Below are 26,541 nucleotides of genomic sequence, written 5' to 3'. Positions count from 1 at the left end.
ACCTTTGCCATCTGCCCTGGGACTCTTGGCATTGGCGTCGCAGCTCCTTGGGCTCACAGGGATCCGGGGTAGGGCTGCCTGGGTTTAGCTGTCCTGCCCTGCCTTGGCTCACCCACCTTCCATGTGTGCACCTGCTGTGCCAGACACAGAAACACAGCATCTGCCTCGGGGAAACCAGTTTTATTTCTATACAAAACGAAAGGGAAGCCAGGGCAAACTGTGCAGTGATTTCTTTCCTTTGTTTTTAAAGATTTATTTGAAAAGCAGAGTTAACAGAGAGAGAAAGAGACAGAGCTTCCATCTGCTGGCTTGTTACCCAAATGGTCTCAGCAAGTCATGGCTGGACCAGGCCAAAGCCAGGAGTCTGGAACTCTATCAGGCCTCCCATGTGGGTGCAGTGACCCAAACACTGGGGCCATTCTCTGATGGCTTCCCAGGTGCTTTAGCAGGGAGATGGATCAGAAGTAGAGCAGTCAGGACTCCGACTGGTGCCTGAATCAGATGCCACCATCACAGGCAGTGGCTTAAGCCTGTACATTGTCTGTAATGTCCGCTGGCTTCCCTGTGGTGTCAGCATCCAGTGCAGCAATCTGGTGTGGCCTGGGAACGGTGGCAAGGCCCAGGTGGTAAGGTCAGTTGCAGTGCTGCTGGCACATGTTGCTCCAGCCACATACAGGCTTCCCTCAGAACACCTCCCTTTGCACCTGTTCAGGCTATCAGCCCCTAAACCTGAGTGAGAGAGGCCCATGTTGGCTGCGACTCCCACCCTCCACTCTGCTGACCTTGGCTTTTCTGGGTCTGTGATTTCTTTATAAGATTTTCTTCTGTGACTGAGGTCATTTTGAGGCTGTGTAGGTCCTTGGGCTGTGTTATTTCCAGACCCTAAGGCCTCTCCTATGCAGAGGAAGAAGACCTGCTTGACCTTGACTATGCTGTACTTGCCTTTATTTTCCCACCTCTCCTTGGCTGACTGGGGGCTCCAAATATACCACTGGTTTCTTACCGCCAGCCTCACCCTCCGGATGAGTAAGTCTTCCCAACCCCTCCCCTACCTGCTCCTGCCACTTCCTGTTTCCTCCGGTGGCGGATCCCTGGGGCCTAGCTCCTAGAGGAAGCTGCCCAGGGCTGCCTCCTGCCTTGCTGGCGCATATGCCTGGGCCGCAGCACCACCCACTGGAGGTTTGTCAGCTGGCACTCACGAGCCTGTGGGAGACCCCGGCATGTGGGAGACCTGGCGTGCAGTTTAGCCAAACCCAGCCTGTTCCCTTTCTCACCCAAGTGTTTGTTGTTGTTTTTCTCACACTGAGAAAGCGCAGAAGGAAAAGAACTTTCCTGCCACAAGCTGATAAGAATCTCCAGTGCCTCTAAGGGACCCGCTGTTTTGTTTGCCTTGGCCGGGAGATCAGTCTTTGTATTAGAATCCAGACGGCTGATTTAACCCAGAAAAGAAACAGAAACGCAAAAACCCCCGAGTGACTTACCCAGAGTCCCTGGGATGGCAGGCTGGCACTGCTCCATCTTGCTGTCCCCCTTTGATGAATTTTCTGTACATGTTTGACATTTGAAATGGTAAGCGTTTCAAATGCAGAAGCATGGATGACCAAAGTGGACATCCTGCGGTATGGTCCTGATGGGGCCTCGCTCGTCTCTGAGTCAGCCCCGAGTCTGGAGAAAGGAGATCACTTCTGTGTGTGGCTTGTGTCAGGTGTTTTTCAATTTTATGGGGACAGTTTGGAAATGGCCTTTAATCCATCCTATAAGCTGGAACATGCTGACCACTCGTAAATAACTTGGTTTTATACATCCATAGGAGGAGAATGTGTTAAACTAGGCAAGTGACGTTTTTGGAGGTAATGTCCCAAACCACGGTGTCAGGATGGCTTAAGGCATTTTTAGGTGATTTGTGGAAATGTGACTTGGCAATTCTCTTTGTGTTGTCTTCATAAAAGAACCTGTGGGTAAACCTACCTGATGTCAATTCCTTTCCAGGTGAGTCTCCAGGTGACCTCTCCGTGTGCCAGCGAGAGGCATTATGAGCATCTTGGGCTGTGCTGCCACAAATGTGAACCAGGTACTTCCTGAGCTGAGCCCCCAGCAGGTGTCCTTCCAGACTGGGCGGGGCTTGCACTGTGGAGCTCCCCCGCCCCACCAGATGCAGAGGTGATGGCGTGGACTTGATGTGGGTGGCAGATGCTCATGCCTGCCGCTCGGAATGTAAGGATCTGTCCTCAACAGCTAAAATCAGTTCAGAGCCAGAACCCTGTTCCGTGACTAGGCCCCTGTGTGTGTGCTGCAGCATGAATTTTCCAAAACACTGTTCCCTAAGAAGGTTTTTAAGAGCATATCTTAGCACCTTTATGCTTCAGATTCACCAAATGTGAGGTGCAGCTCTTACTTAAAATTGTTTTCACAGGAGTTCTATTTGGGAATAGCTACTTTGGAATTGGTGTTGATAAAAAAATCGCCTGAACCCAATTATAGCTCCTGCTGCTACTTGCTGAAGGCAGAGGGAAGAACTGGCTACCTGCTTCTCAACGCTGCAGAACCTGGCCTGACAGCCCGGTGGGGTCCCCAGCCCACCAAGTCCCCCGACACTTATTGCTCACTTGATGGAGGAAAGGGGAGGGTCACCTTATGAGAGCTCTCCGAAAGGTCCATGGAAATTACATATTAGGAAAAAAAATGCATGGATTTCAAAAAAAACCCATAGTTTCCAGATCAATTTATCTTTTGCAATTGCATTTTCCATGAACTGTTTGAAATGCCCTCATATAATAAGGCCCTTTGGATATTTCAGCTACAGATGTTCTCGGGTAGGCAGGACCAAGGTCCAATGATTGACAGGTGTGTTTGTGAGAGAGAGAGAAACAGATCTTGACTCGTGGGTCAAACTGAACCCACCTGAGCCCACAGTGTATGTGAGCGAGAGAGGTTGATTACCCAGTTGGGAAGCAGAGAAGAGTTTGAAGATGGGAAGCCCATATTTGGGGGCTTCCTGGGATGGTGATCGTGTCTATTTGTCCAGGATGTTGGTGACCTTGTTGTACTGTGTTTTGACGAGTGCATGTCTGTCCCCTTCCAATTTAAGGGAAGTACCTGTCTTCTAAATGCACTGCTACCTCCAGCAGCGTGTGCCTGTCCTGTGGCCCGGATGAGTACTTGGATACTTGGAACGAGGAAGATAAGTGCTTGCTGCACAAAGTCTGTGACTCTGGTGAGTTACTCGTGCCCTTGGGAAGCGCAATACTCAAAAATTTATCTCTGCTGTACTCAGATCTTCCCTTGTAGACACACAGTTCTAGAAGTGGGCATTGCTGTTTCTTATGTCTAAGATCCCCGAAGCCTTGTGACAGCATGCTTCATTTAGAACTTCTGTTCTGGAAGGTGTTCACATTGTAGTTTATTCCTGGAACCCCTCTGACAGGGTACATTGGTCCCACCTCTGTGTGTCGACACAGGCCTTAGACACGGGCCAGGCTCATTCACTGAACAATCAGCCTGATGAAGAAACTGAGTCTTGGGGAGGTGGAATGACTACTCCTAGGTTAGGAGATGAGAAATAGGGTTCAACCCCGACCTTCTGCCTTGTAAGCCTCTTTTTTTTTTTATTTTAATTGCAAAGTCAGATACAGAGAGGAGGAGAGACAGAGAGGAAGATCTTCCATCCGATGATTCACTCCCCAAGTGACCGCAACAGGCAGTGCTGCGCTGATCCGAACCCAGGAGCCAGGGATTTCTTCCAGGTCCCCCATGCATGTGGAGGGTCCAAAGGCTTTGGGCCGTCCTCGACTGCTTTCCCAGGCCACAAGCAGGGAGCTGGATGGGAAGTGGGGCCACCAGGACTAGAATGGGGGCTCACGTGGGATCCCGGCACATGCAAGGCGAGGACTTTAGCCGCTATGGCACCATGCCCGGCCCACAAGCCTCTTTTCTAAACTCTGTACTTCCATGTCCTTGTCAAACCGCCATCCTCCTCCATTTTTTGTTTCTGCCTTGAATGCATTTTTTTTGTTGTTGATGATTGAATTAATCCATTAGAGTGCGTCTCATCTGCCATATGCTTCCCACATGCCCTCAGGGGCCACAGCTGAGTGCTGGGATCTCTATCCAGCTCTCCCATTGGTGTCAGGGACCCAAACACTTGAACCAAGGACTTGCCTTTGCAGGTTCTACATTAGTAGAAGCTGCAGACAGCGGTTAGAGCCAGAGATTGAACCTGGGGACTGTGCTGGGGGATGCAGGCTTCTCAACCAAGGTCAGGACTGCTACGCTAGGTTCCAGGCCCCCGAAAGGACATCCCTTCCTTCCAGGCTTACCTGCCATCCTCCAGTGGACTGCGGCCAACCGTTTCTCCAAGGATTCCTGATTGCTTTTTAGTGAACATTTTATTTGGTAGTCTCACCGTGCATGTTAGGAGGAGGCTTGTGGCTACGAAACTAATCCTTGTTTATAGATTTTCTGTTCCACTAGACAGAAATAAAAACTAAGTATTTGAACCAAAAAAACCCCACGTTTTTCTGAAGTGTTTGAGGCAGGTGGCAGTTTTCAGCAGGAGGATGTAACATGGAAAGTCTGCTCAGCAGAGGCATCTGACCAGGTCTTTTTTATTTCCCACTGCTTAGTAATGGCCTTGACTCATTGCTGTCTCTTGGAAATAAAGGTTCACTCTGTCTACTGCCAAAATTCGTTAAAGCCAAAATCCTGCTGCAGTAAGATTTTTTTAAAGATTTATTTTATTTTTATTCGAAAGTCAGATATACAGAGATGTTTTGTCCATTGATTCACTCCCCAAGCGGCCACAACAGCTGGTGCTGTACCGATCCAAAGCCAGGAGCCAGGAGCCTCTTCTGAGTCTCCCACATGGGTACAGGGTCCTAAGGCTTTGTGCCATCCTTGACTGCTTTCCCAGGCCACAAGCAGGGAGATGATGGGAAGCGGGGTCTCCGGGATTAGAGCCGGTGCCCATATGGGATGCCGGTGCATGCAAGGCGAGGACTTTAGCCCCTAAGCCACTGCACCGGGCCCACATCTTTGGTCACCTGATTGGTTCCATTCTGCTGCATGTGAGTAGGGTGCTGCGAGAACTTGATGTCCATCCGGGTCTGTTCCATGCAGTGTGTGCTATTCTGGGCCTCAAAAAGCAGACACGGAATGGAGTTTGCCTTTCCAGGAATCACCCTGCTGTGTTCTAGAAAAAAATGGAAATTGGCCATAACCCCTGCTTCAGAGAATGAAAAAGGAAAGAGATTTCTGGTTGGTTTGTTTTACTCCTTGAAGCTCCCCCACATATTCTGGAATATGAAGATGCAAGGCCCAGTTGGCCCATCCAGATGAGATGGCGTGCAGTGACACAGGGCTCAGTCACATGCAGTGTGTACGTGTGAGTGTGCACACAGGTGTGCTCACAGTTGAAGCTGTAAAGTCAGCACAAATGCTGAACTAGCACATCCTGAACCACTGCCCTGAGGGAGAAGCGAGTCAGCCTCCCACGAGTCTGGTCAGCAAGCAGCACGTGACCTTGAGTGTGTCCAGAGGCGTCTGTTGGACTGTCATGGCACTCATGCCCCAATGGAGTTCACGCAGCGTGGAGACCAGGTGCATCACAGCCTGTCACCTTAAGAACACCAGACGATGCTGCAGTGCAAGGCTTGGTGGGTCACCAAGAATAAGCAACGACATTGAGAAAACCCTGGCTCTGAGTATGCAGAACGAGTGTCAGCAGCAGGAACAGAAAGCAAGAAAGAAACAATCCTGGCTGTTGGTGTGACTTCCACTGGGGCCCTAAGTGCAGAATGACTCAAATATATACACGGTTCTGTGCAGGTCCGCAGATGACTGCCAAAGGGTTGGGAATATTGAGGGTTCCGCGAACATTTTAGTAAGTGAATTGACAGATGGAAGCTGCAGATGGTGAGAGTGCGTGTGTGTGTGTGTGTGTGTGTGGTTTGCACGAGATGCGCTCACATATACCTGTATTCTAAAAAAACTAGAAGGGCCAGGGTAAGAAGGCAGACACTCTGTTGTGTGTTGTGAAGAGAGCTAAACCTGTCCTAGGTACTGGGGGGAGAGATTGATTCCCAAGCTCAGCCAGCTGGCCTCTGCCCTGATGTACCCCCAGCCCAGGCAACCGGCAGTGACCCCAGTTTTCACCCTGGGAACCCAAGGTGAGTCCCCACTCTCCTGAAATTCTGTCTTGGGGTCAGTCTAACATTCGTGTTAATAGTATTTATGATAATTTAGCAAAAAATTAAGACACTGCAGTTTAACCGTTTTGCATTCACCGGACTATTTATTCAATGATCACGAATTCCCCCGTGCTTAATCTTCCTAATCACGTGGAGGTTTTTAAAAAAGCTCACGAAACCCAATTGCTGCAGAGAAAGCCATGGGATGTTCTTGCACCCGCACAGGAAGCAGGAGGAGGAACTTGAGAGTTCCTCAAACCAAGCGTGATTCACTGTACAGGAGCTCGCCTGTCTGGGCCCTGTTTGGGGGTGGCCGTGGGACTGGCACTCTCCAGGGCTGGGTTGCCTCCTTGCACTCGCCAGCTGCCAACTTGTCTTTTGTTCCCCGCAGGGAAGGCCCTAGTGGCCGTGGACCCTGGCAACCGCACGGCCCCGCGACGCTGCGCCTGCACAGCCGGCTACCACTGGAGCCAGGACTGCGAGTGCTGCCGCCGCAACACCGAGTGCGCCCCAGGCTTCGGAGCCCAGCACCCCTGTACGGTTGGATGCGCTCTTTGCGCCCCCTTGGAGCCGCGTGGTTAGCTCAGGGCAAGGCAGGCTTGACTTCCCAGGAGATGCAGGTGCAAGCTTGACCAGAGCAGAGGACTCAGACACTCTTGTCACACCTCTGTGGCCCTTTGGCGCTCCCTTGCCGAGCTTGGGGAGCCCTCATGGGGGCCAGCTTCACAGTTGGGGGCCTGCCGGGTATTAAAGCAATTAGGATCATTTTGGAGAAACCACTCATACCCACACATGTTTCAGTTGGCCCCTTCAAAGTCTTTCTTACAAATCTCAAGAGCGTGCTCTCTCTCCCTTCTCTCCCTTCCTCCTCTTCCCCCTTCCTTTTTTACCTGGCTGTCCTCCGTGCTCCATCTTGCCCCCTTCCCCTGCCTAAACAATAAAATAAATAGCTAAAAATAAAATCTCAGGAGCTACTAAGGACTTGGTTAGTGTGGATTTATCATTGCAGTAACATATGCAAAAACTCACCATCATCCATTCAAATGCTGCAGTCCTGCTTACCTGACACAAATATTTCACAGTTCCTTACTTTGTGTTGATTTGCATTCATTTCACCTCCACCTCAGAATTTTATCCTAATTTATATATTTTTAATATATTTTAAAAAACATCTATCTATTTATTTGAAAGGCAAGGTGACAGAGAGAGAAGGAGAAACAAAGAGATTGTATCAGCTCGTTCGTGCCCTGGGCGGCCACAGCCAGGAACCCAGAATTGGGGGCGTCCGCCTGAGCCATCTGCTGCTGCTTTTCTCCCACGTGGCTCGCAGGGGCCCACACACTTGGGCCACCTTTCCCAGCTCATTGGGAGTGGGACCGGCAAGTGTCATGGAGGCGACTTAACTGGTGGCACGTTACCATAATGCCATCCCTTATATATTTCTTATTTGGAGAGCTTCTACTAATTGCCTTTTCTTATTCCTTTATATAAAAAATGTACATCTATTTGAAATTTTAAGCTTTATAAATTCCCTGTGATCCAGGGTTCTTAGGGTTAAAAATATTTCTTCTAGGCTGAGTTGTGACTGCATTTATTTTTACAGAATTGGTCAAAAATGAGTCTTACATCTTGCTATATTATGATCATAAAAATAAAAGCATTTAAATTTCATAATGAATGGGAGATTTTTCCAATTCATATATATATATATTTGCTTTTTAAATTTAAGAAGTTGTTTTTTCCAATTCATATTTTCATTACTGAATATTACATACTGGTAAATTATAACAGGATTCAGGGCCTGGCACAGTGGGCTAGGGCTGAGGTCCTCACCTTGAGGGTGCTGGGATCCCATGTGGGCGCCAGTTCTAGTCCCAGTGGCCCCGCTTCCCATCCAGCCCCCTGCTTGTGGCCTGGGAAAGCAGTCAAGGACAGCCCAAAGCCTTGGGACCCTGCACCCATGTGAAGGACCTGGAGGAAGTTTCTGGCTCCTGGCTTCAGATAGGCGCAGCTCCAGCCGTTGCGGTCGTTTGGGGAGTGAATCTTCGGAGGGAAGATCTACCTCTCTGTCTCTCCTCCTCTCTGTATATCTGACTTTGCAATAAAAATAAATAAATCTTTAATATATATATGAAAAACAGGATTCAACTTAATTATAATCACATTTTTTGTTATATAGATAGGTGGTGAGAAATTTGTTCGCATAAATAATAAAATGGTTAAGGAAAATTTTCTGTTACAGGAGCACTCGATTCTTTTAGCTCATCTGAGTTTTGTGCCCAAGGTTATGCAGTGATTTTTTAATGATTCAGTTGCATCCTTCAATTTTGTGAGAACTAAAGAAACAGAAGTCTTTTTTGATTGGCAAAGGTGTTTCCCAGAGTCGTTTTGCTTTCCTGACTTGTGGGAAGTGTAACAAAGTGATTTCTTAAGGCCTAGCAAGTGATGGTGTGTGTTCATCCGTCTTAACCTGCTACTGGAACAGGTGGGGAATTTATTTCTATTCATATCGAGGAAAGAATCTAGCACAAAGCCTACCCAGCACAGCAAATCCTTCTAACCAAATCCACGGGCTGAGCACACACACTCTATCTTGGATGAAGAGTGACATGGCTTTCCAGTTGTTGGAGCAAGTCTCCCTGTCCTACCCACTCCCTATGGATTGCAAATTCAGCAGAGACAAGGCCTGGTGTCGTTGTGCGCGTCTGTGGTCTCCTGAACCGAGCTGCCTGCAGGACTCCTGCTAGACGGCCCCTCCGCCTTGTCCATTCCAGAAGGAAGCTTTCTCACCAAGAGGTGGAGGACAGAGGGGGTGGGGAGGATGAATGACACGCTCACTCCTGCGCCATGTTGCAGTGTGTTTAAATTCAGAACAATTCAACCCAGTCCCAAACAGTGCGTTCTTCTTGCCCCACATTTACTTTCAATAGACGGAGAAAGGTAGGGGGCTGCCCCAGTGTACTGCAGAGCACGAGCTTTGGGGTAGGTAGGAAGTGACATAGTTTTTTAAAGTAGGAAACATATGCTTGTCAGAGTGAGGGGGCCGGGGGGGGAGGCTGCAGGATGCTTCTGGCGGGTCCACAGTTTGAGGGGTCATACCATAAGTCAGATGTATGGATAACTGAGTGTACGGAAAGCCTGCATAGGCCTGCCAGCCCATTGGCAAGGCTCCTGTGTTTCTCACCATCTCTTAGACTATATCTGCCTTTTTAAAAGATTGATTTTATTTTTATTGGAAAGTCAGATATACAGAGAGGAGAGACAGAGAGGAAGATATTCCATCTGCCAATTCATTTCCCAAGTGGTCGTTGCTGCGCTGATCCGAAGCCAGGAGCCAGAAGCCTCTTCCGGGTCTCCCACCGGGTGCATGGTTCCAAGGCTTTGGGCCATCCTCACTGCTTTCTAAGGCCACAAACAGAGAGTTGGATGGAAAGTGGGGCCGCGGGGATTAGATCCCATATGAGATCCCAGTGCATGCAAGGCGAGGACTTTAGCCGCTAGGCTACTGTGCCTGGCCCTGTATCTGTCTTTTTAAAAAGTCCTTTACACTAATGTAACTTATTAGATATTGACTGGAGCATGGTTGGTTTAGTTTTAAGATGAAATCAGATGGTTAGCCAAAGAGCAGATGGCCTCCTTACTAAGCCTGGCTGAAAAAGTTGGCAATACACTTCCCACCTGACTTTGGGAGAGAAAATCAAATTCCTTGTTTCAGTGTTTGGTATATGAAAATAAGCCATGGGAGGGCTACTCTTTTCCAGGATTATCTGTGGTGTGGGTGCCAGCTAGTGGCCTGGCCCTCGGTGGCACCACACAGTGGCCAGTGCTCTTCACTGCGGTTACAAAAGAGTTGCCAGATGCTGGTTGAAGTAGGGATGACGTAGCATGAGCTGTTTCCTGCTTGGATCACATAGTGCCTGAGGCTGGACGTTACAAGGACTCACTCCTGTTGGCAGCGCTGTGAATTAGGCAAGGGGCAGATCCATCCTATTGTGTTTACATTATAAATGAAGCTCTATCGGGACATAGTCCTGTTTTTTTTTTTTTTTAACGTACCGTTTGTAATTGCTTTCATGCTATAACTGCGGCTGGAACTGTTAAACTTCACTAACACCAAGCAGTACACCGTATGGCCCTTTTCAAGAGGTAAAAGAGAAAAATAATTTAAGATTGATTTAATTGAAAGGCACAGTGATAGAGAGAGGGGGAGAGACAGGATGCAAGTTTCCCTGCTGAGCATCCATGCAGCTGCCACTCCCAGGAGATCCAAGTTGCCATAATCTACATAGACCTAAACAGGGAAGACAGGCAGGTGTCGGTTTTGAACATGGTAGAAACTAAGCAATACTGACTCCCTGCTCAGAACCTATGTGTCCACCTCAGAGAGAGGCTGTGGACAGCAGAGGGCCAGCTTGGGCCGGCTACCAGCATAGGTGGGGAGACTGGGCAAGCGGCCTTCCTGAACCTTGTAACTGGTGTTAAGGGCTGAAGCAAACAGATGCAGGTAGTGCGGGCAGGGAGGCAACAGGCTGGTCTCCGGCCCCCTGGGGCGTCCCCCAGGCCGATCTCTAAGTGTCCCTGTATGTTGTGTGCCCTGTTTTTATCTCTTTGTTTTTTTGACAGTGCAGCTGAACAAGGACACGGTGTGCAAGCCTTGCCAGGCTGGCTACTTCTCTGACACCTTTTCTGCCACGGACACGTGCCAGCCCTGGACCAAGTAAGTGACCCACCCATTGCCAGCCCTGGACCAAGTAAGCGACGCATCTAGGACCCATTGGAGAGTTGTGGATTTCCAACAGCTCAACCTCCACAACAAATGGGCTGTGTTTTCTGAGGCTTCCTCTTCAAGTCATGGGCAAAAGGGAAGAGTCCCTTGGTGCAGCCAGGGCAATCCTACCAGTCAAAGCTACTTGGCAGCTTGATGTGAGCTGGGAACTCGGCATTCCTGTTTAGGTTCCATGGGCTGTGACTTACGTCGCAGCTGGTTTGCTCCTGTTTCTAAGCTCTTTTAGTTGGAAATGATTTATGATGTTTATTAGTGCATTCAGTCAGCATCAGCACAAACACTTCGTCTACTGTCCTGTCTTTGCTGATTTATCCATCCAGACAGTGTGTGTGTGTGTGTGTGTGTACACATTTAGAAGCCTCCTCCTTGCATGCATGCTTTGCACAATGGAAGTACCATGGGCCTTGTTCTAGTTGTCTATCTTGAATTTACTTCTGTCATGTATCTGTCTTTGTGATGTCCTACTCCCTTGCGGATGCCTCAAGGACACGGGTCTTTCAGTGCCAAGTTCCTCTTCTGAAGGAGCTTGCAGTCCAGTGAGATCAAATGTTCATTCGCCTTGTTAAAACCGGAACTGCAACATGAATTGCTTTTGCCCCGCAGTTGTACCATCCTTGGAAAGACGGAAGAACGTCACGGGACGGAAAAATCAGATGTGGTTTGCAGTTCCTCTCTGTCTTCTAGAAAACCACCAAATGGTATGCCTGGAAAGGACCTGCTGGTTGGTTGAGGGGTGCTGGGAAGACAGCTCGTGTGCCTCTCTCTTGAACCCCAAGCTCCTTCTGGGAGGCCCAACCCTCCTTTTTCATCTCATCCCACCCATCGACAGCTTTACATGTCCTCCTTATCAAGCCCATGTGCGTGGCTTCCTTGATCATTTTCTCTACTGGGTCAATAATAACTAACAATTCTTAATATCCCAAAGAGAAAATAGAATTGAACACATACTTTAAACATCTCTGACACGGTGGCATGGCAGAGGTCACAATGTGCCAACAGGGAGGTTTTGGTCATCAACCACACCCAGTGACTTGCTAGAATCAGGCTACCATTCTTGTGGAACTTTTTGTAGGTCAAAGTAATCTGTTAAGAAAAATTATTTATTATTTTTATTGGAAAGCAGATATAAGAGAGAAGGAGAGACAGAAAGGTCTTCCATCCACTAGTCCACTCCCTAAGCGGCAATACTCAGAGCTGAGCTGATCCGAAGCCAGGAGCTTCTTCCAGGTCTCCCACACAGGTGCAGCGTCCTAAGGTTTTGGGCCATACTTGACTACTTTCCGAGGCCGCAAGCAGGGAGCTGGATGGGAAGTGGAGCAGCCAGGATTAGAACCGGCGTCCATGTGGAATCCCAGCGCATGCATGGCAATGACTTTAGCTGCTAGGCTACTGCACCGGGCCCCAAAGTAATCTTAAAGACTGCCGGAAAGAGGCCAGTTAACAGTCAAAGCCACCTGCTGCAGGTGAGGGGGTAAGCGTGGAGTCAGCTCCAGACAGTACAAGATCACAGAGTTAATAGGCTTTGATGTTGAAGTGGATGTTTAGGGCAGCAGGGAGATAATCAAGTCTGGGCATGGACGAGCACAGTCAAAGCAGCTTTTAAAATCTGTCCTGAAGATAACGTAAGGCATAAACTTGGGGGAGAGGGGAGTTACTCTTTGAAAGGCTTCTTTATTGGGTCTGGTGCGATGGCTCAGTGGCTAAATCCTCACCTTCCATGCTGGGATCCCATATGAGTGCCAGTTTATGTCCCAGCTGCTCCACTTTCCTTCCAGCTTCCCCTACCTGTGGCCTGAGAAAGCAGTCAAAGACGGCCCAAAGCCTTGGGACCCTGCACCCACAAGGGAGACGTGAGGCAGCTCCTGGCTCCTGGCTTTGGATCAGCTCAGTTCCAGCTGTTGTGACCACTTGGGGGAGTGAACCAGCAGATGGAAGATCTTCCTCTCTGTCTCTCCTTCTCTGCAGATCTGCCTTTCCAATATAAACAAACTTTAAGAAAACTAAAAAGCTTATTTATTTGAAAGGCAGAGCAACAAGGAAGGGAAGAAACAGAGATAGAGAGTGATCTTTCATCTGCCTTTCCATTCCCTAAAGGCAGCATCTGCCAGGTCGGGGTCTCCCACAAAGTGGCAGGGATGCAAACACCTGACCCGTCCCCCACCCCTCACAGGTACATTAGCATGGAGCTGGATCAGAGGCAGGGCTGTCAGGACCTGAACTGCAGCTCAACCTGCTGCTCCACCACACCAGGACCGGAAGTTGTTGTTGCTGTTGTTGTTATTATTATTATTAAAGATTTGTTTACTTTTATTGGAAAGTCATATATAGAGAGAGGGACAGAGACAAAGATCTTCTGTCTGCTGATTCACTCCCCACGCAGCTGCAATGGCCAGAGCTGCGCCAATCTGAACCCAGGAGCCAGGAGCCTCCTCCGAGTCTCCCACACGGGTGCAGGGTCCCAAGGCTTTGGGCCATCCTCGACTGCTTTCCCAGACAACAAGCAGGGAGCTGGATAGGAAGTGGAGCTGTTGGGATTAGTACCGGTGCCCATATGGGATCCTGGTGTGTGCAAGGTGAGGACTTTAGCTGCTAGGCTACTGCCATGGGCCCCTGAATTTATTATTTTAAAAAGAAATAAAAAGACAGGATAGGTGGGCATTCAGGCAAGCACATCAGGTAAGCCAAACATTTGTGATGGAAAGTGTGGCAGTGCTGTGATCAGGGGGAGGTGAAGGAAATGGGGGGGGGTCCCCATTGCACTGTGTACAGAAGGGCAAAGACTTCACAGGGTGGCTGCGCTTCTGCTGTCACAGTCCCCGAACCCCAGGGCTGTGCTGGTGTTTGGGAAGAGATGTGCCAAGGGCTTCCTGTTACCCGTGGGTCATCCACTGGAGATAATGAGATATGAAGCCTGAGAGTGGATGGCGTGGAATAGAAGTAGAACTGTTCTAAGTGAGGAGCGTGACTATGTCCTGCACTGGCCTCCGTGGGGGGAGCCCCTGGGCAGGGCCGAGGCGGGTACAGCCTTCCGTCCTCCAAGGTGTGAGGGAAGGCAGTGATGGGGAGCCTGACCGCAGCCTCGATCCTGGGGGTTGGATTAGAAGGGTTTTGATTTGAAACATAGTAAAGTGAAATCATCTTGTTCCAACAGAACCCGAGATCTACCTGTCCACTTTGATTATTCTGCTTCTCTTCCTCTCGGTGGCAATAGTCGCTGCTGTCATCTTCGTTGTTTACTATAGAAAACGAGGAAAAGCACTGACAGGTACTGCATCTCCTGTGGAGTTTGCGTCTGTGGCGGTTCAAGGGAAGGATGGAGCCGTTGCTGGACGAGCCGTTGCAGGAGCACATTGGGCTGCTCTTGATGCTCTGCTTACAGTGGCTGGGCTCACACTGAAGTGAAACAACCCTTGATCTCACATTCATGGTTCTCCAGCCAAAAAAAGGAATAAAAAAGCCAATGTTTCATATAAGCAAACAGGAATATTTGGAGAATCAGGAAATTGATAACTGAGATCTGTATTTAGGTTAAATAGACTTTGCGGCTTGGTGTGTATACACATCTACTTTATGCATACATACGTGCATATAGAATACTTCCATTTTTAATAGACTCATTTAAAATAGAGTCAACAATATTCAGATAAGCAACAGAGGGAAGTTTTGATTGGACTGTTACCTTGAAATAAGAACTTAAATTATGGAATATGAGGTTAACTTATACTCACAAAAAGGTAGGTGCACAGAATGGCTAATCAAGTTTTATCTTGCGGGGTTTTTTTTAAAGATTTATTTAGTTTTATTGGAAAAGCAGATATACAGAGAGAAAGATCTTCTATCTGCTGATTCACTCCCCTACCGGCCAGGAGCCAGGAGTTTCCTCTGGGTCTCCCATGCAGGTGCAGGGTCCCAAGGCTTTGGGCAATCCTCGACTGCTTTCCTAGGCCACAGGCAGAGGGGGCTGGATGGAAAGCGGAGCTGCTGGGATTAGAACTGGTGCCCCTATGGGATCCTGGAGTATGCAAGGCAAGGACTTTAGCTGCTAAGCTATTGTGCCAGGCCCCATTTTTTTTAATGATTTTTCCACAAAACATTGTTTGATTGTACTTTTAAATGTTATATATCATATTTGAACTTTATACTGCAAAGCTTACAAAGTAACTTTTTATGAAAGTGGTTGAAGCTTAATCAGATTTTTTTTGATTTCTTAATCCTTTGGTGATCATGTCACTCCTATCTGGAGCCCCTGTTGTTTGGCCGTCCTCCCCCTTCCAGGGGACTGGGGACTCCCTGGCTGTGTATGTTGTCTGCTCTGCTTTGCTGGGGTTTGGTTGTTTCTCCGACATCACAACCGCAGACCTCCTAAAGCTCTGGTCACCTGCTGCTTTATTTATGTTGCATTGCCTAAGATAACATCAGGCATCCAGAAAACTGGAACGTTAGTGGTTAAAGATGCCAGTGTTAAAGAAGACCAATGTCTGTACAGGGACCATGTTTTTAAAGATTTTACTCATCATTGAATAATTTTTTAATATTATTTATTATTTTTAATTCATTAATTACATTGTATTATGTGACACAGTTTCTTAGGTACTTGGATTCTCCCCACCCCTCCCCAAACCCTCCCACCATGGTGGATTCCTCCACCTTGTTGCATAACCACAGCTCAAGTTCAGTTGAGATTCCCCCATTGCAAGCGTATACCAAACATAGAGTCCAGCATCTTATTGTCCAGTCAAGTTCAGCGGCTTCTTAGGTATACCCTTTCTGGTCTGAAGACCACTGAATAATTTTTTTAAAGCATATATATTTTTTTAAAGATTTATTCATTTTATTACAAAGTCAGATATACAGAGGAGGAGAGACAGAGAGGAAGATCTTCCGTCCGATGATTCACTCCCCAAGTGAGCCGCAACGGGTCGATGCGCGCCGATCCGATGCCGGGAACCTGGAACCTCTTCCGGGTCTCCCACGTGGGTGCAGGGTCCCAAAGCTTTGGGCCGTCCTTGACTGCATTCCCAGGCCACAAGCAGGGAGCTGGATGGGAAGTGGAGCCGCCGGGATTAGAACCGGCGCCCATATGGGATCCCGGGGCGTTCAAGGCGAGGACTTTAGCCGCTAGGCCACGCTGCCGGGCCCTAAAGCATATATTTTTTTAAGATTTATTTTTATTGGAAAGTCAGATTTACAGAGAAAACAAAGATCTTCTATCCACTGGTTCACTCTCCAAGTGGTCACAACAGCTGGAGCTGAGCCTATCCAAAGCCAGGAGCCAGGAGCTTCCGTTGGGTCTCCCATGCGGGAGCAGAGTCCCAAGGGCTCGGGCCATGCTCGACTGCTTTCCCAGGCCACAAGCAGGGAACTGGAGGGAAGTGGAGCAGCCGGAATTAGAACCGGCACCTGTATGGGATTCCCAGCACATGCAAGGTGATGACTTTAGCCACTAGGCCACCATGCTGGGCCATGGGTAATTTTTCTTAAGATTTATTTATTTGAAAGAGTAGCAGAGGGGGAATGGCGCAGACAGGAAGAGTGAGAGCTTTTTTTTTCCCCAACCACTGACTCAAATGGATACAATGACCAGGGTTGGGCCTGGGTGAAGTCAGGCTCCAGGAACTCCATTCTGGTCTCCAGGTGAATGACAGGGTACAAGTGTTTGTGCCAGCCTCCACTGCTTTCCCAGGTACATTAACAGGGAGCTAAACTGCAGGACAGGGCAGATGCAAATCGTAATACTGGGTTGCAAATGAAAGCTCAACTTGCTGAGCTACAATGTCCAATGGACATTGAGTGTTTTAATTAATATTCACTTCTCTGACAATGTCATAGGTAGGGAATTGGATGATGCATGTTGGGCCCTAAGGATTACACAACGGTGGTGGTGGTGGTGGTGGTGATGATGATGATGATAACATACGTTGGCATACATGGAGTATTTACTTTGTGCCAGCCTGGCTATGCTCATTTACATATGCTAAATAAATCGGCATGGCAACACCTTGAGGTAAGCCCAGCTTGAAAATTTTGTGATGAGGAAAGTGCTGCTGAGAGAAGGTGAGTGCACTGTGCAGGACCCTGTGCTGGGACCTCTCACATAAAGGAGACTGTGTTCAGACCACAGTCTAGCACGATGTCCAGGTCGGCCATTTCACCTGGCATAATGCCTGGCACCGCTCAGTGCCAGCAGCTGTGCAACACTGTTAGCCACTGTCAGGGACTCTGATGACCCTTCTACGGAACACTGACAGCTCCGCACTTCAGTCTTCAGGGTGAGCACAATGTTAATGTTCATTAGAGCTAGGGAACAATTTTATCTTCACATGATATCGATTCATAGAATTTTTTTTTTAAAGTTCAGAGTTGACTTTTTAGATTTCATTACTTCCATTTGATAAAAGTGAAGGGAGAGGTACTTCACCTGTGCTACAGAACACACAGTCTTCTGTGAACAGCCGTAGGTCCGGGAAAGGTCTGGGGCTGCTGCAACCCAGCCAGGCACTGGGCCATAGGTCCAGGAAAGGTCTGGGGCTGCTGCAACCCAGCCAGGCACTGGGCCATAGGTCCAGGAAAGGTCTGGGGCTGCTGCAACCCAGCCAGGCACTGGGCCGTAGGTCCAGGAAAGGTCGGGGCTGCTGCAACCCAGCCAGGCACTGGGCCGTAGGTCCAGGAAAGGTCTGGGGCTGCTGCAACCCAGCCAGGCACTGGGCCGTAGATCCAGGAAAGGTCGGGGCTGCTGCAACCCAGCCAGGCACTGGGCCATAGGTCCAGGAAAGGTCTGGGGCTGCTGCAACCCAGCCAGGCACTGGGCCATAGGTCCAGGAAAGGTCGGGGCTGCTGCAACCCAGCCAGGCACTGGGCCGTAGGTCCAGGAAAGGTCGGGGCTGCTGCAACCCAGCCAGGCACTGGGCTGTAGAGCTTCCGCCTGACGTCAGCACGCATTTGCCTTCTGCTCTCTAAGGCACATCATCTCTGTCCTGCGGCTTAGTCCGTCCTGCGCAGACTCCAGAACTCTAGCTCTGACAGCCCCACCTGGACTTGATGCTTTGCCCTCCAGGGAACCAGAAGCTCTGTATGCGACCGGAGCAAGGCACCTTCCTAGTCTTGAAAGCAAGTGGCTTCTTTTGGACAACTTCCACCCCTACAGTTCTTCACTTAACTACTTCCAGGGGACTGTGCTTAAAGATCACATTGAACTGACAGCATCGTGGTCAGTCATCGTGGGCCTGACACAGAAAGGAAAATATTGCACAGTCTCGTTTATATGTGGAATCTTTAAAAACATGAAGTTAAAAAGTCAGTTCTAGAAAGCTAGAGAATAACTAGTTACACAGAGGGGCAGCCATCAAGGAGATGTAGAGCAAAGTACAGAAAGTGGCAGATTCCTTGGCCAAAGGAGTCTGAAGTTAAAATTACTGAGTGATATGCAGGTGTTTTTTGTTAAATGAGTACATTTTAGCTGTTCTTGGAAAAAAATGAAAAAGATGGGTAACTGTGAAATGATAGATGTGTTAATTGTCTCCACTGTAGTAACCGTTTTACTGTTCGTATTTATAACATCGCGCTATGAACCTGAAAAAAATATTCAATAAAACTTAGTTAAGAACAAAGAAGCCAGCAATAGTAACATACACCCTTCTTGCTTTGTTTTTCTAGCTAACTTGTGGCACTGGGTCAATGAGGCTTGTGGGCGCCTGAGTGGAAATAAGGTAAAATTCAAAGTCTTTAGTTTCTCCTTAACCCTTCCAGCTGTTAGGCTGTTATTGCTGTCATTGGTCAAGGGTGGAGCCCCACTGTCCAGGGGACATGTGCACCTGCAGGGTCAGGCCTCCAGGCCCAAGTCGCTGCTCACTCGCAACTCCTGCTTTCTCTGTATTTCCTTCTGCTTCCCTGCTCTCTGTGTACACGCTGCGGTCTTCGTTGTCTAACACAGAATCCGAGGAGCTGCAACTTCCCTGATGCTGTGCTTCTTTTGTTTTTTATTCTGACAACATTTCAAAGTTATAGAAGAACAGGGAGAATAGTACAGAAACTTCCATATGTTCTATAGTCACATCTATCAGATATATACATTACTTTATTTACTCTGTATGTAAATATGTACTTTTTCTTTATGTTCAAATAATATGATTTTATTTTTTGTTTTTTAATGACTTCTTTATATGGAACTGATGCTGTGGCATAGTGGGTAAAATGATATTCCATATGGTTATTGGTTCTATTCTATGCTATTCCGCCTCCAAGCTAGCTCCCTGCTGAAGTGCCTGGGAAGGAAGGGGCAGATACCTCAAGGCCTTGGGCCCCCTGCATGCGTGCATGGGGCAGATCCAGAAGTTCCTAGCTTCAGATCAGCCCTGCTCCAGCTGTTGTAGGTAATGAAGCAACAGATGAAAGAATCGCTCTTTCTCTCTGTAAAAATGACATTTTAAAATTTATTTGAGAAGCAAAATTAGGGGAGGAGAAGAAAGACAGACATGTCTTCCGTCTCCAGGTCCACTTCCAAATGGCCTAGATGGCTGGGGCTGGTACAGGTGCGGGATCCCAAAACTCCATGGCAGGGACCAGACGCTCGGACCATCACCTCTGCTGTTTCCCCAGGTGCATCAGCAGAGAGCTGGATCACAAATGAAGCGGCTGGAACTGAACGCAGGGCTTCTATGGGATGCCAGCATTACAGACATGACCAAAGCCACCGAGCCCGCAGGGCTTCTATGGGATGCCAGCATTACAGACATGACCAAAGCCACCGAGCCACAGTGCCAGCCCCTGCATTTTCTTTTTCTTCAATGATTTTACAGTCAACAGAGATAGTGTGTTTCTATATCCTTAGATATTTCCATAGTACACTTATGTAGATCAATTAATTTAACAGTGATATCATAGTGTTCCCCAACCCATACCTGATATTAATATTTCATTACTTTTCTCATTTTATCATTCAGCATTCTTTTCTTAAATAGAAAAGTATAGGGCCTGGCACAGTAGCCTAGTGGCTGAGGTCCTAGCCTTGCATCTGCTGGGATCCCATATGGGCATCAGTTTGTGTCCCAGCTGCTATGCTTCCCATCCAGCTCCCATTCTTTGGCCTGGGAAAGCAGTAGAGGATGGCCCAAAGCTTTGGGACCCTGCACCCATGTGGGAGATCCAGAAGAAGCTCTGGGCTCCTGGCTTCGGATCAGCTCAGCTCCAGCTGTTGCATCTAATTGGGGAGTGAATCAGTGGGTGGAAGATCTTCTCTGAATCTCCTTCTGTCTGTAAATTTGACTTTCCAATAAAAATAAATAAATTTTTCTAAAACATAGAGAAGTGTAAGTTTCAAGCTCAGAGTTCCAACACCAGCACTTTAATGTCAGTTTCATCCTTCCCTGTTCCACATTTGAATCTTCCCCAGCAATGCAGGACTGGTGCCCAGTATTCCCAATACAGTTACTTATTTGTTCAATTGTAAAATGCAAGACTGTAGTTTCAGAGTAATGAAAATATCACAGCAAAACAGAACTGCTAATTAGAGTTCAATATTTGGGGTATAGTTGGGTTTTTATTGTTTTATAAAAATATGTGTTTAGATTGATAGCATAGAGTCAAAATATGGTGTTCAAAAGTTATTTATAGGGGCTGATATGGTAGCTCAACAGGCTAATCCTCAGCCTTATAGTGTAAGCATCCCGTATGAGTGCAAGTTCTAGTCCTGGCTGCTCCATTTCCTATCCAGTTCCCTGCTTGTAGCCTGGGAACAGAGCAGAGAATGGCACAAGTCCTTGGACCCCTACACCCAGATAGGAGATCTGGAGGAGGCTCCTGGCTTCAGATTGGCTCAGCTCTGGCTGTTACAGTGAATTGGGAATGAACCAGTGGATGGAAGATCTCTTTCTATCGCTTCTTTTTGTAAATCTACCTTTCCAATAAAAATAAAGAAATCCATTTTTATTTTTTTAAAGTAACTTATGGGAGTCATTGTTGTGGAACAGCCTACAACACTGGCATCCCGTTGTGGCGCTGGTTCAAGTCCAGTTCCACTTGCAACCCAGCTCCCTGCTAATGTGCCTGAGAAAGCAGCAGCAGATGGCCCAGGTGCTTGGGTCACTGCGGGAGACGGGGATGGAGTTCCAGGCTTCTGACTTCAGCCCGGCCTAGCCCTGACCAATGAGGCCGTTTGGGGAGTGAACCAGGGAGTGTAAGAGCTCTCAGCTCTCTTATCTTTTGGCAACCCCTGACCCCTGCAACTCTTTTTTTCAAACAAAAAAAAATTACTAACTTTGAAAAAATTTAATTGGAGGTTAATGTTTAACCTAGAGTCTAAGATGCCCACATTCCAAATCAGGGTACTGGGGTTGATTCCAACTCTGGTTCTCTCGTTTCATACTAGTGCAACTCCAGGGAGGCAATGGTGATGTCTTACCCCCGGGAGAGCTCCCAGCTTCTGCCCCAGCCATGGTGGGCATTTACGGAGGAGATCTCTCTCTCTCTCTCTCAATTAAATACGTTTTTGGCAGTTATTTAGATTAGCTCTTACTTTTGCCTGGGTGTGAATAGGCCATTCACTGGCAATGCAGTTGGCTTCTCTTGTTTCTAATTACGTTCCATTTTTTTGGGTGCTCCCACACTCTGAGATTTCAGATAACTCCAAGCAAGGACCCTGGGTGCATGGCCCGTCTGTGTTTGCCGCGGGGGAATAATGAGAGTAAACACCATTTTCAGCAGCGTGTAGCCCAGTGTATTGTAATACCGCCGTCTGCGCCCTTCAATCCGCAGGAGGCCACCGGCGACAGCTGCACCCACGCTCACGGAGCGCCAGCTGCCCCACGCCAGGCCAGTGAAGGCTTCTTCCTGCTGACCCTGGAGGACAAGCCGTTTCCAGAAGATGTGTGTGACCCAGAAGGCGCCGGCGTCTCTGCAGGTGCACTCTCAGGAGGCGGTCCATGCGCTCAGGGCCAGGAGGCGACGGTGCTGTCCCTGGTCAGCGAGACTGATGCGGAGGGGGACCCCTTCAGGCAGATCCCCACGGAAGATGAGTACGTGGACAGGTCCCTGCCGCCCCTAGAGGGTTTGCTTCTCCTCACGCAGCCCGGAGGCAAGTCCTTGCTGCCTTTTCCTGAGCCCCTGGAGGTGGGGGAGAACGACAGCCTAAGCCAGTGCTTCTCCGGCACGGAAAGCTCCGTGGACTCAGACAGCTGCAAGCTGGTGCAGCCCCCGTGCAGGGCAGAGTGGATGCCCCTGAGCCCTGACAAGTACCTGCAAACAGAAGTGAAGGGCGGGACCTGCTCCAACCTGGCAAACTGCTGCCAGGGCTTCAGGAACCCTCCTGGGGAGGATGGTGAGCCCCTCACGGAGTCCCCCAAACACGGACCCTTGCCCCAGTGCGCCTATGGCATGGGCCTGCCCCGCGAAGAAGGAGCCGGCAGGTCGGAAGGGGGCGAGCAGTCCGAGGACTGGGCCGACGTGCGGCTTCCTGATTCTGCCAGGGGAGGTGCAGGATTCGGGAGCTCTGCCGGGGACCAGCCACCTGCTTCCGGTAAGTGACTTCCTAGCCTCTCAGATGGCAGGGTGCATTATGGCGTCACAGGCCATGCAGGGAAGAGGAGTCTGATGTGGAGACGGTTTAGCCGAGCGTTTTGTGCCATGGAGGATGGGCTGCGGCTTGCGCCCCCTGCCACGTGACGTCATCTACAACTGGGGCTGTTTGTGCTTGCTGGGGTGCCCTGTACCGGGCGGCGTTCAGGCTTCTTAAATACGAAATTGGCATTGACCTTACGCCTGACTGAGACAGGGCCTTTCCTGAGCATTCTGGTTTCTGGATTTTGTCTCTTGAGCGATGGACCCCTCTTAGTTCTCCCTCTGACGATTTTCCAGAAGACAAACAGCATTGCCTGGTTAGACCTTAATTAATTAATATTTATAGCAAACCCCACGTTGCTTATGTGCCATGTTAATGATGCAGTAAAGCCATCCCTTAATGTTTTAATGAGAAGCCCCGTTTCTAACCACCCCGTATAATATATTTATGGAACCAGAAGGGTAATTTTACCATTGAACATCATTACCAAGATTTATAACTGCAATACTGTGCGAGCGTGAACAAACTACCAATTATACACATTACAAGTTTTTCACGAGGCTGAGATGCCATCTGTTTTATCATGCAGTCGCACGGCGGTGTCAGCTAACAGTGAGGGCTTCCTCTGGCCTAGGAGGGCCAGGGATGTTTGGCGGCCGGCTGTGCCATTTCAGGGGACTCACGAAATCCGGAATCCTTCGTGGTAGCTGTTTGAGGCCGCCCTCTCCGGGGCTGGTTTTCGCTCCTGTCTTTTGATGTAGACTGTGAGTGGCACTCGTCGCAGCTCTGTGGTTGTCTAGGCCTGCAGTAACTGGGTCTGTGCTTTGCCTGCAGGCTTTGGCCCCCTGCTCAGGCGGTTGCTGGCCGTAATTTAATACAGCCGTGGTGCTGTCGTGTTTCACAGTCTTTATGCTTTTTTTATGATTTATTTATTTCCATTGGAAAGGCAGATTAACAGAGAGGGGGAGAGACAGATCTTCCATCTGCTGGTCCACCCCTGAAATGGCCTCAATGACCAGAGTTGAGCCCATCTGAACCTAGGAACCAGGCACTTCCTCCAGGTTTCCTGGACAGGTACAGGGGCCCAAGGCCTTGAGCTGCTGCTTTCCGAGGTCACAGGCAGGAAATTGAGCAGCCAGGATTCAAACTGGCACCTGCATGGGATGCTGGTTCCTGCTGGTAGAGGATTAGCCAGTTGAGCCTACATGCTGGGCCCCCATTTTATTTTTTGTCTGATTAATGGTTTGTTTGCTTTCTGTTGGTTCTGGAGACACCGAACTCTGGTCAAGGGCCGGGGAGGCGTGGGGGCTGAGGTAGGCCTGGCAGAACCAGGCCTGTCACACTACCACAACAGACCAGTTTCCCACTGGTGTTGGCCACTGTATGAAAAGTCATCACCAGTTCTTGGAAAAACAGGGTTGATGGTTGGCAAACTTTAAATTCTGTGAGTGTGTAAGTGTGTATGTGTATGTGTGTGTGTGTGTGTATACAGACAAGGAAAGTCTTTTAGTGTTGTGAAATCCTAAGCCAAATCTTTACAGTGACTTGGTCTGGTTTCCATTATCTTTTATTTCTCTCTGGCACTAAACATCTAGGCGCAGAGGAACGGCATAAAAAATATGTCATCAACTGAGGGGTGTTAATTTGCAACAAGTTTGCACTGCTTTTTCTGTCCCTGCCTGGTGCTTAGCCACACGAAACATCCAGAGACGCATCTCCGCTGCCAGCAGTGAGCGGGCCAGACTCATTTCCGCCCCAGGACAAGCAGCGCCAAACTTGTTTTGAAGGCTGTGCCGTCCCCTCTACAGTTGCCTCTTCCCCGCCAGGCTTTGTGCTTGCCGGTCAAAATAACACTCTCACATCCTTGACGCTTTTCCTAAAACTGTCATAATTTATGTTCTAGGAAATATATGAAAGAGGCTTGGTCTTGGCTAAGAATTCAGAGCTGGACTCCTGAAAGCCACTGTGCTTCCAGGATTTGAGAGACGTAGCTTTTCATTGGATCTGCAGCTTTTTGTTGGTAGATGTTTTTCTGATCGTACAACCTAGTCAAATGGTTTGTAGAAAAATGGCAGTGGTGGGGATCTCTTCAGGTGTCGCCTTTGTCTTTTGGGGGTGAGGGTGTGTCTTCAAACAGCTCCACCCGAGAGCAGAGTGGTAAAACATGTAACACACAGTCCAGCTCAGGCAGGATTTGTTTGGCCAGGGCTCTAGCTCCTTTAAAGCACAGTGTAGGTTACAAGCAGAGGCCAGTGAAGGCGGAATGCATTTGTTGGGTAACGTCTTAAATAACCATGCCTTAATTCCCATCTTAAATCGTGACTAAACCCAATGGTTACCCTGGGTGCAAGGCCTCACCTGGAATTTAGAGGTGTCACCATGGAATTGTGATAGCCATGAACTAAGAGCTGCTCGTCATTAACGTATCTGTTGTTGACCAATGATTCCTTTTGGCTCCTGAAGACCCTCATTTGGTCTGGGCTGGAGTCTGCTTACAGGCTCACAGCAGTTCTCAGTGAATCCTGGTTGCATATTCACTTTTTTTTTTTAATCAAACTGATACTGAGCCACAGGGACTTCAGGAGAGCCTGACAACTAAGAGGGACCCGTGTTCAGGAATGGACAATGGCCAGAGGATGGATCATTTGAGAATGAGCCCTTCTCCAGGCGCTTCCTGTCCAGCCCTGGCCTTTTGTGCATAATGATATGTCTCGGGGACTTTCTCACCAAGTCAGGTGCTCCCACACCTCTTGCCTAAGCTCGATTCTTGGTAGGAATTTTCATAACCTTGCCAACCCTGACTTTTCCAGCAAGTGACTTAGTGTGGTGTGTGAAAATGTACTGCATACTCCTTCATGCATCCAAGAGGCCACAGTTCCCTGTTCATTACTCAGCTGGCTCTCAGCCTTCCCTTCCTTTGGTCTGCTCTACTGAGCTGAGGGAGAGGCAGAAGGTGGAAGGACTGGTACCAGACAACTGGAGTAGGCTTGAGAATCCTAGTTGCACCTGCCATCCTGGATAAAGAAATGGCAGAGCAGAGGGGAGCCAGTTCCTCCAGTGGCTTAGACCCTCCCTGACAGCCGCCTAGGGGTCAAGGTGGTGGTACAGGAAGACACCTGCCTGAGTGACCCTACTCCCCCATCCATTAAAATGATAATTCTTCACCAATTATTTCTACTCTGGAAAAAAAAATTCCCACCAAAATTCTCCTCTTCTTTCCTCTCTCTCCTAATAACGCACAATCCTGCGTTTCTCACTTTGTTCGCTCCCCACCGTTTAGCTAGGCAGTGTAAGGCAGATACTGATTAGTTCTTTGGCCCAGAATCTTCAAATTGAAATTTATATTTTATAATGTGATGGTTTAGTGATAATGTCAGCACTCATTGGTGCTAAAAGTCAACGCATCATTTAAGAAGATATGAAAGGTTTGCCTTGCACACTTTGCTTGGCTAGTCCTGTCTTCTGTACCAAAAGGGCTCATTTTGGAAGGATTCAGACCATGAGACTGTCTCAGTAATTTTCAAGCATGATTCAGGCTGGAACTATTAAACACTGCTTCGCTTCTCTTATCGTCATATACCCAGTCTCTTCCAAATCCTTGGATTTCCATAAAAAGGAGAATCACGTGAGAAGCGTGTGGGTTAAAATGAAAGCATGTGTAGCTTGAGTAGTCTGAGTGTATTTTTGTATATTTTTAGCTTAGAAGAAAATCTGCATGACAATTCGGTGGTACTGTTTGCACAGCTCTTATGGTTTCATATTTATAGGGTCTGCATTTGCAACACCATAAAAAGCTTTTGAGAAGAAAAGTGTGCATTGCCTCACTTAAAAATGTAAATTCTGTCAGGGATTGTGTTCTGAGAACTTAGCTGCTGCTTTCTGCTGGAGAACAACAGATTCCCTGGAGCCTGCTGGAGCCTGCTGGATAAAGCTAGGGCTTAGCAGAGCATAAACATCCTTCGGACTAGAATGAGACACATCACTTTCCCGTTGTCTGTTGACTTTAATGCTATTTTTAA

General features: G+C 48.4%; 1 protein-coding gene across 2 annotated transcripts in view; it reads left to right on the top strand.

Moving 5' to 3' along the window:
• TNFRSF11A (TNF receptor superfamily member 11a) overlaps positions 1-26,541 on the top strand; it is a 60,058-nt gene that overhangs the window by 25,313 nt on the left and 8,204 nt on the right. Inside the window, exons 2-10 of one of the 2 annotated variants that reach the window (XR_009247078.1) lie at positions 1,990-2,071; positions 3,089-3,214; positions 6,577-6,720; positions 10,809-10,902; positions 11,575-11,669; positions 14,123-14,236; positions 18,625-18,677; positions 20,040-20,178; positions 21,721-21,852. Coding sequence is in view for 1 of the 2 variants with exons in the window: in XM_058676998.1 (XP_058532981.1) it covers positions 1,990-2,071; positions 3,089-3,214; positions 6,577-6,720; positions 10,809-10,902; positions 11,575-11,669; positions 14,123-14,236; positions 18,625-18,677; positions 21,721-22,480 (1,468 nt within the window). In the remaining variant the exon portion in view is untranslated. Of the gene's footprint in view, positions 1-1,989; positions 2,072-3,088; positions 3,215-6,576; positions 6,721-10,808; positions 10,903-11,574; positions 11,670-14,122; positions 14,237-18,624; positions 18,678-20,039; positions 20,179-21,720; positions 22,481-26,541 lie in introns of those variants that run through there. The other variant, XM_058676998.1, reaches the window with a different exon arrangement.

This window comes from Ochotona princeps, chromosome 18 (genome assembly GCF_030435755.1).
Source record: "Ochotona princeps isolate mOchPri1 chromosome 18, mOchPri1.hap1, whole genome shotgun sequence".
Taxonomy (NCBI): Eukaryota; Metazoa; Chordata; class Mammalia; order Lagomorpha; family Ochotonidae; genus Ochotona; species Ochotona princeps.
This window is presented reverse-complemented; position numbering and strand designations above follow the sequence as displayed.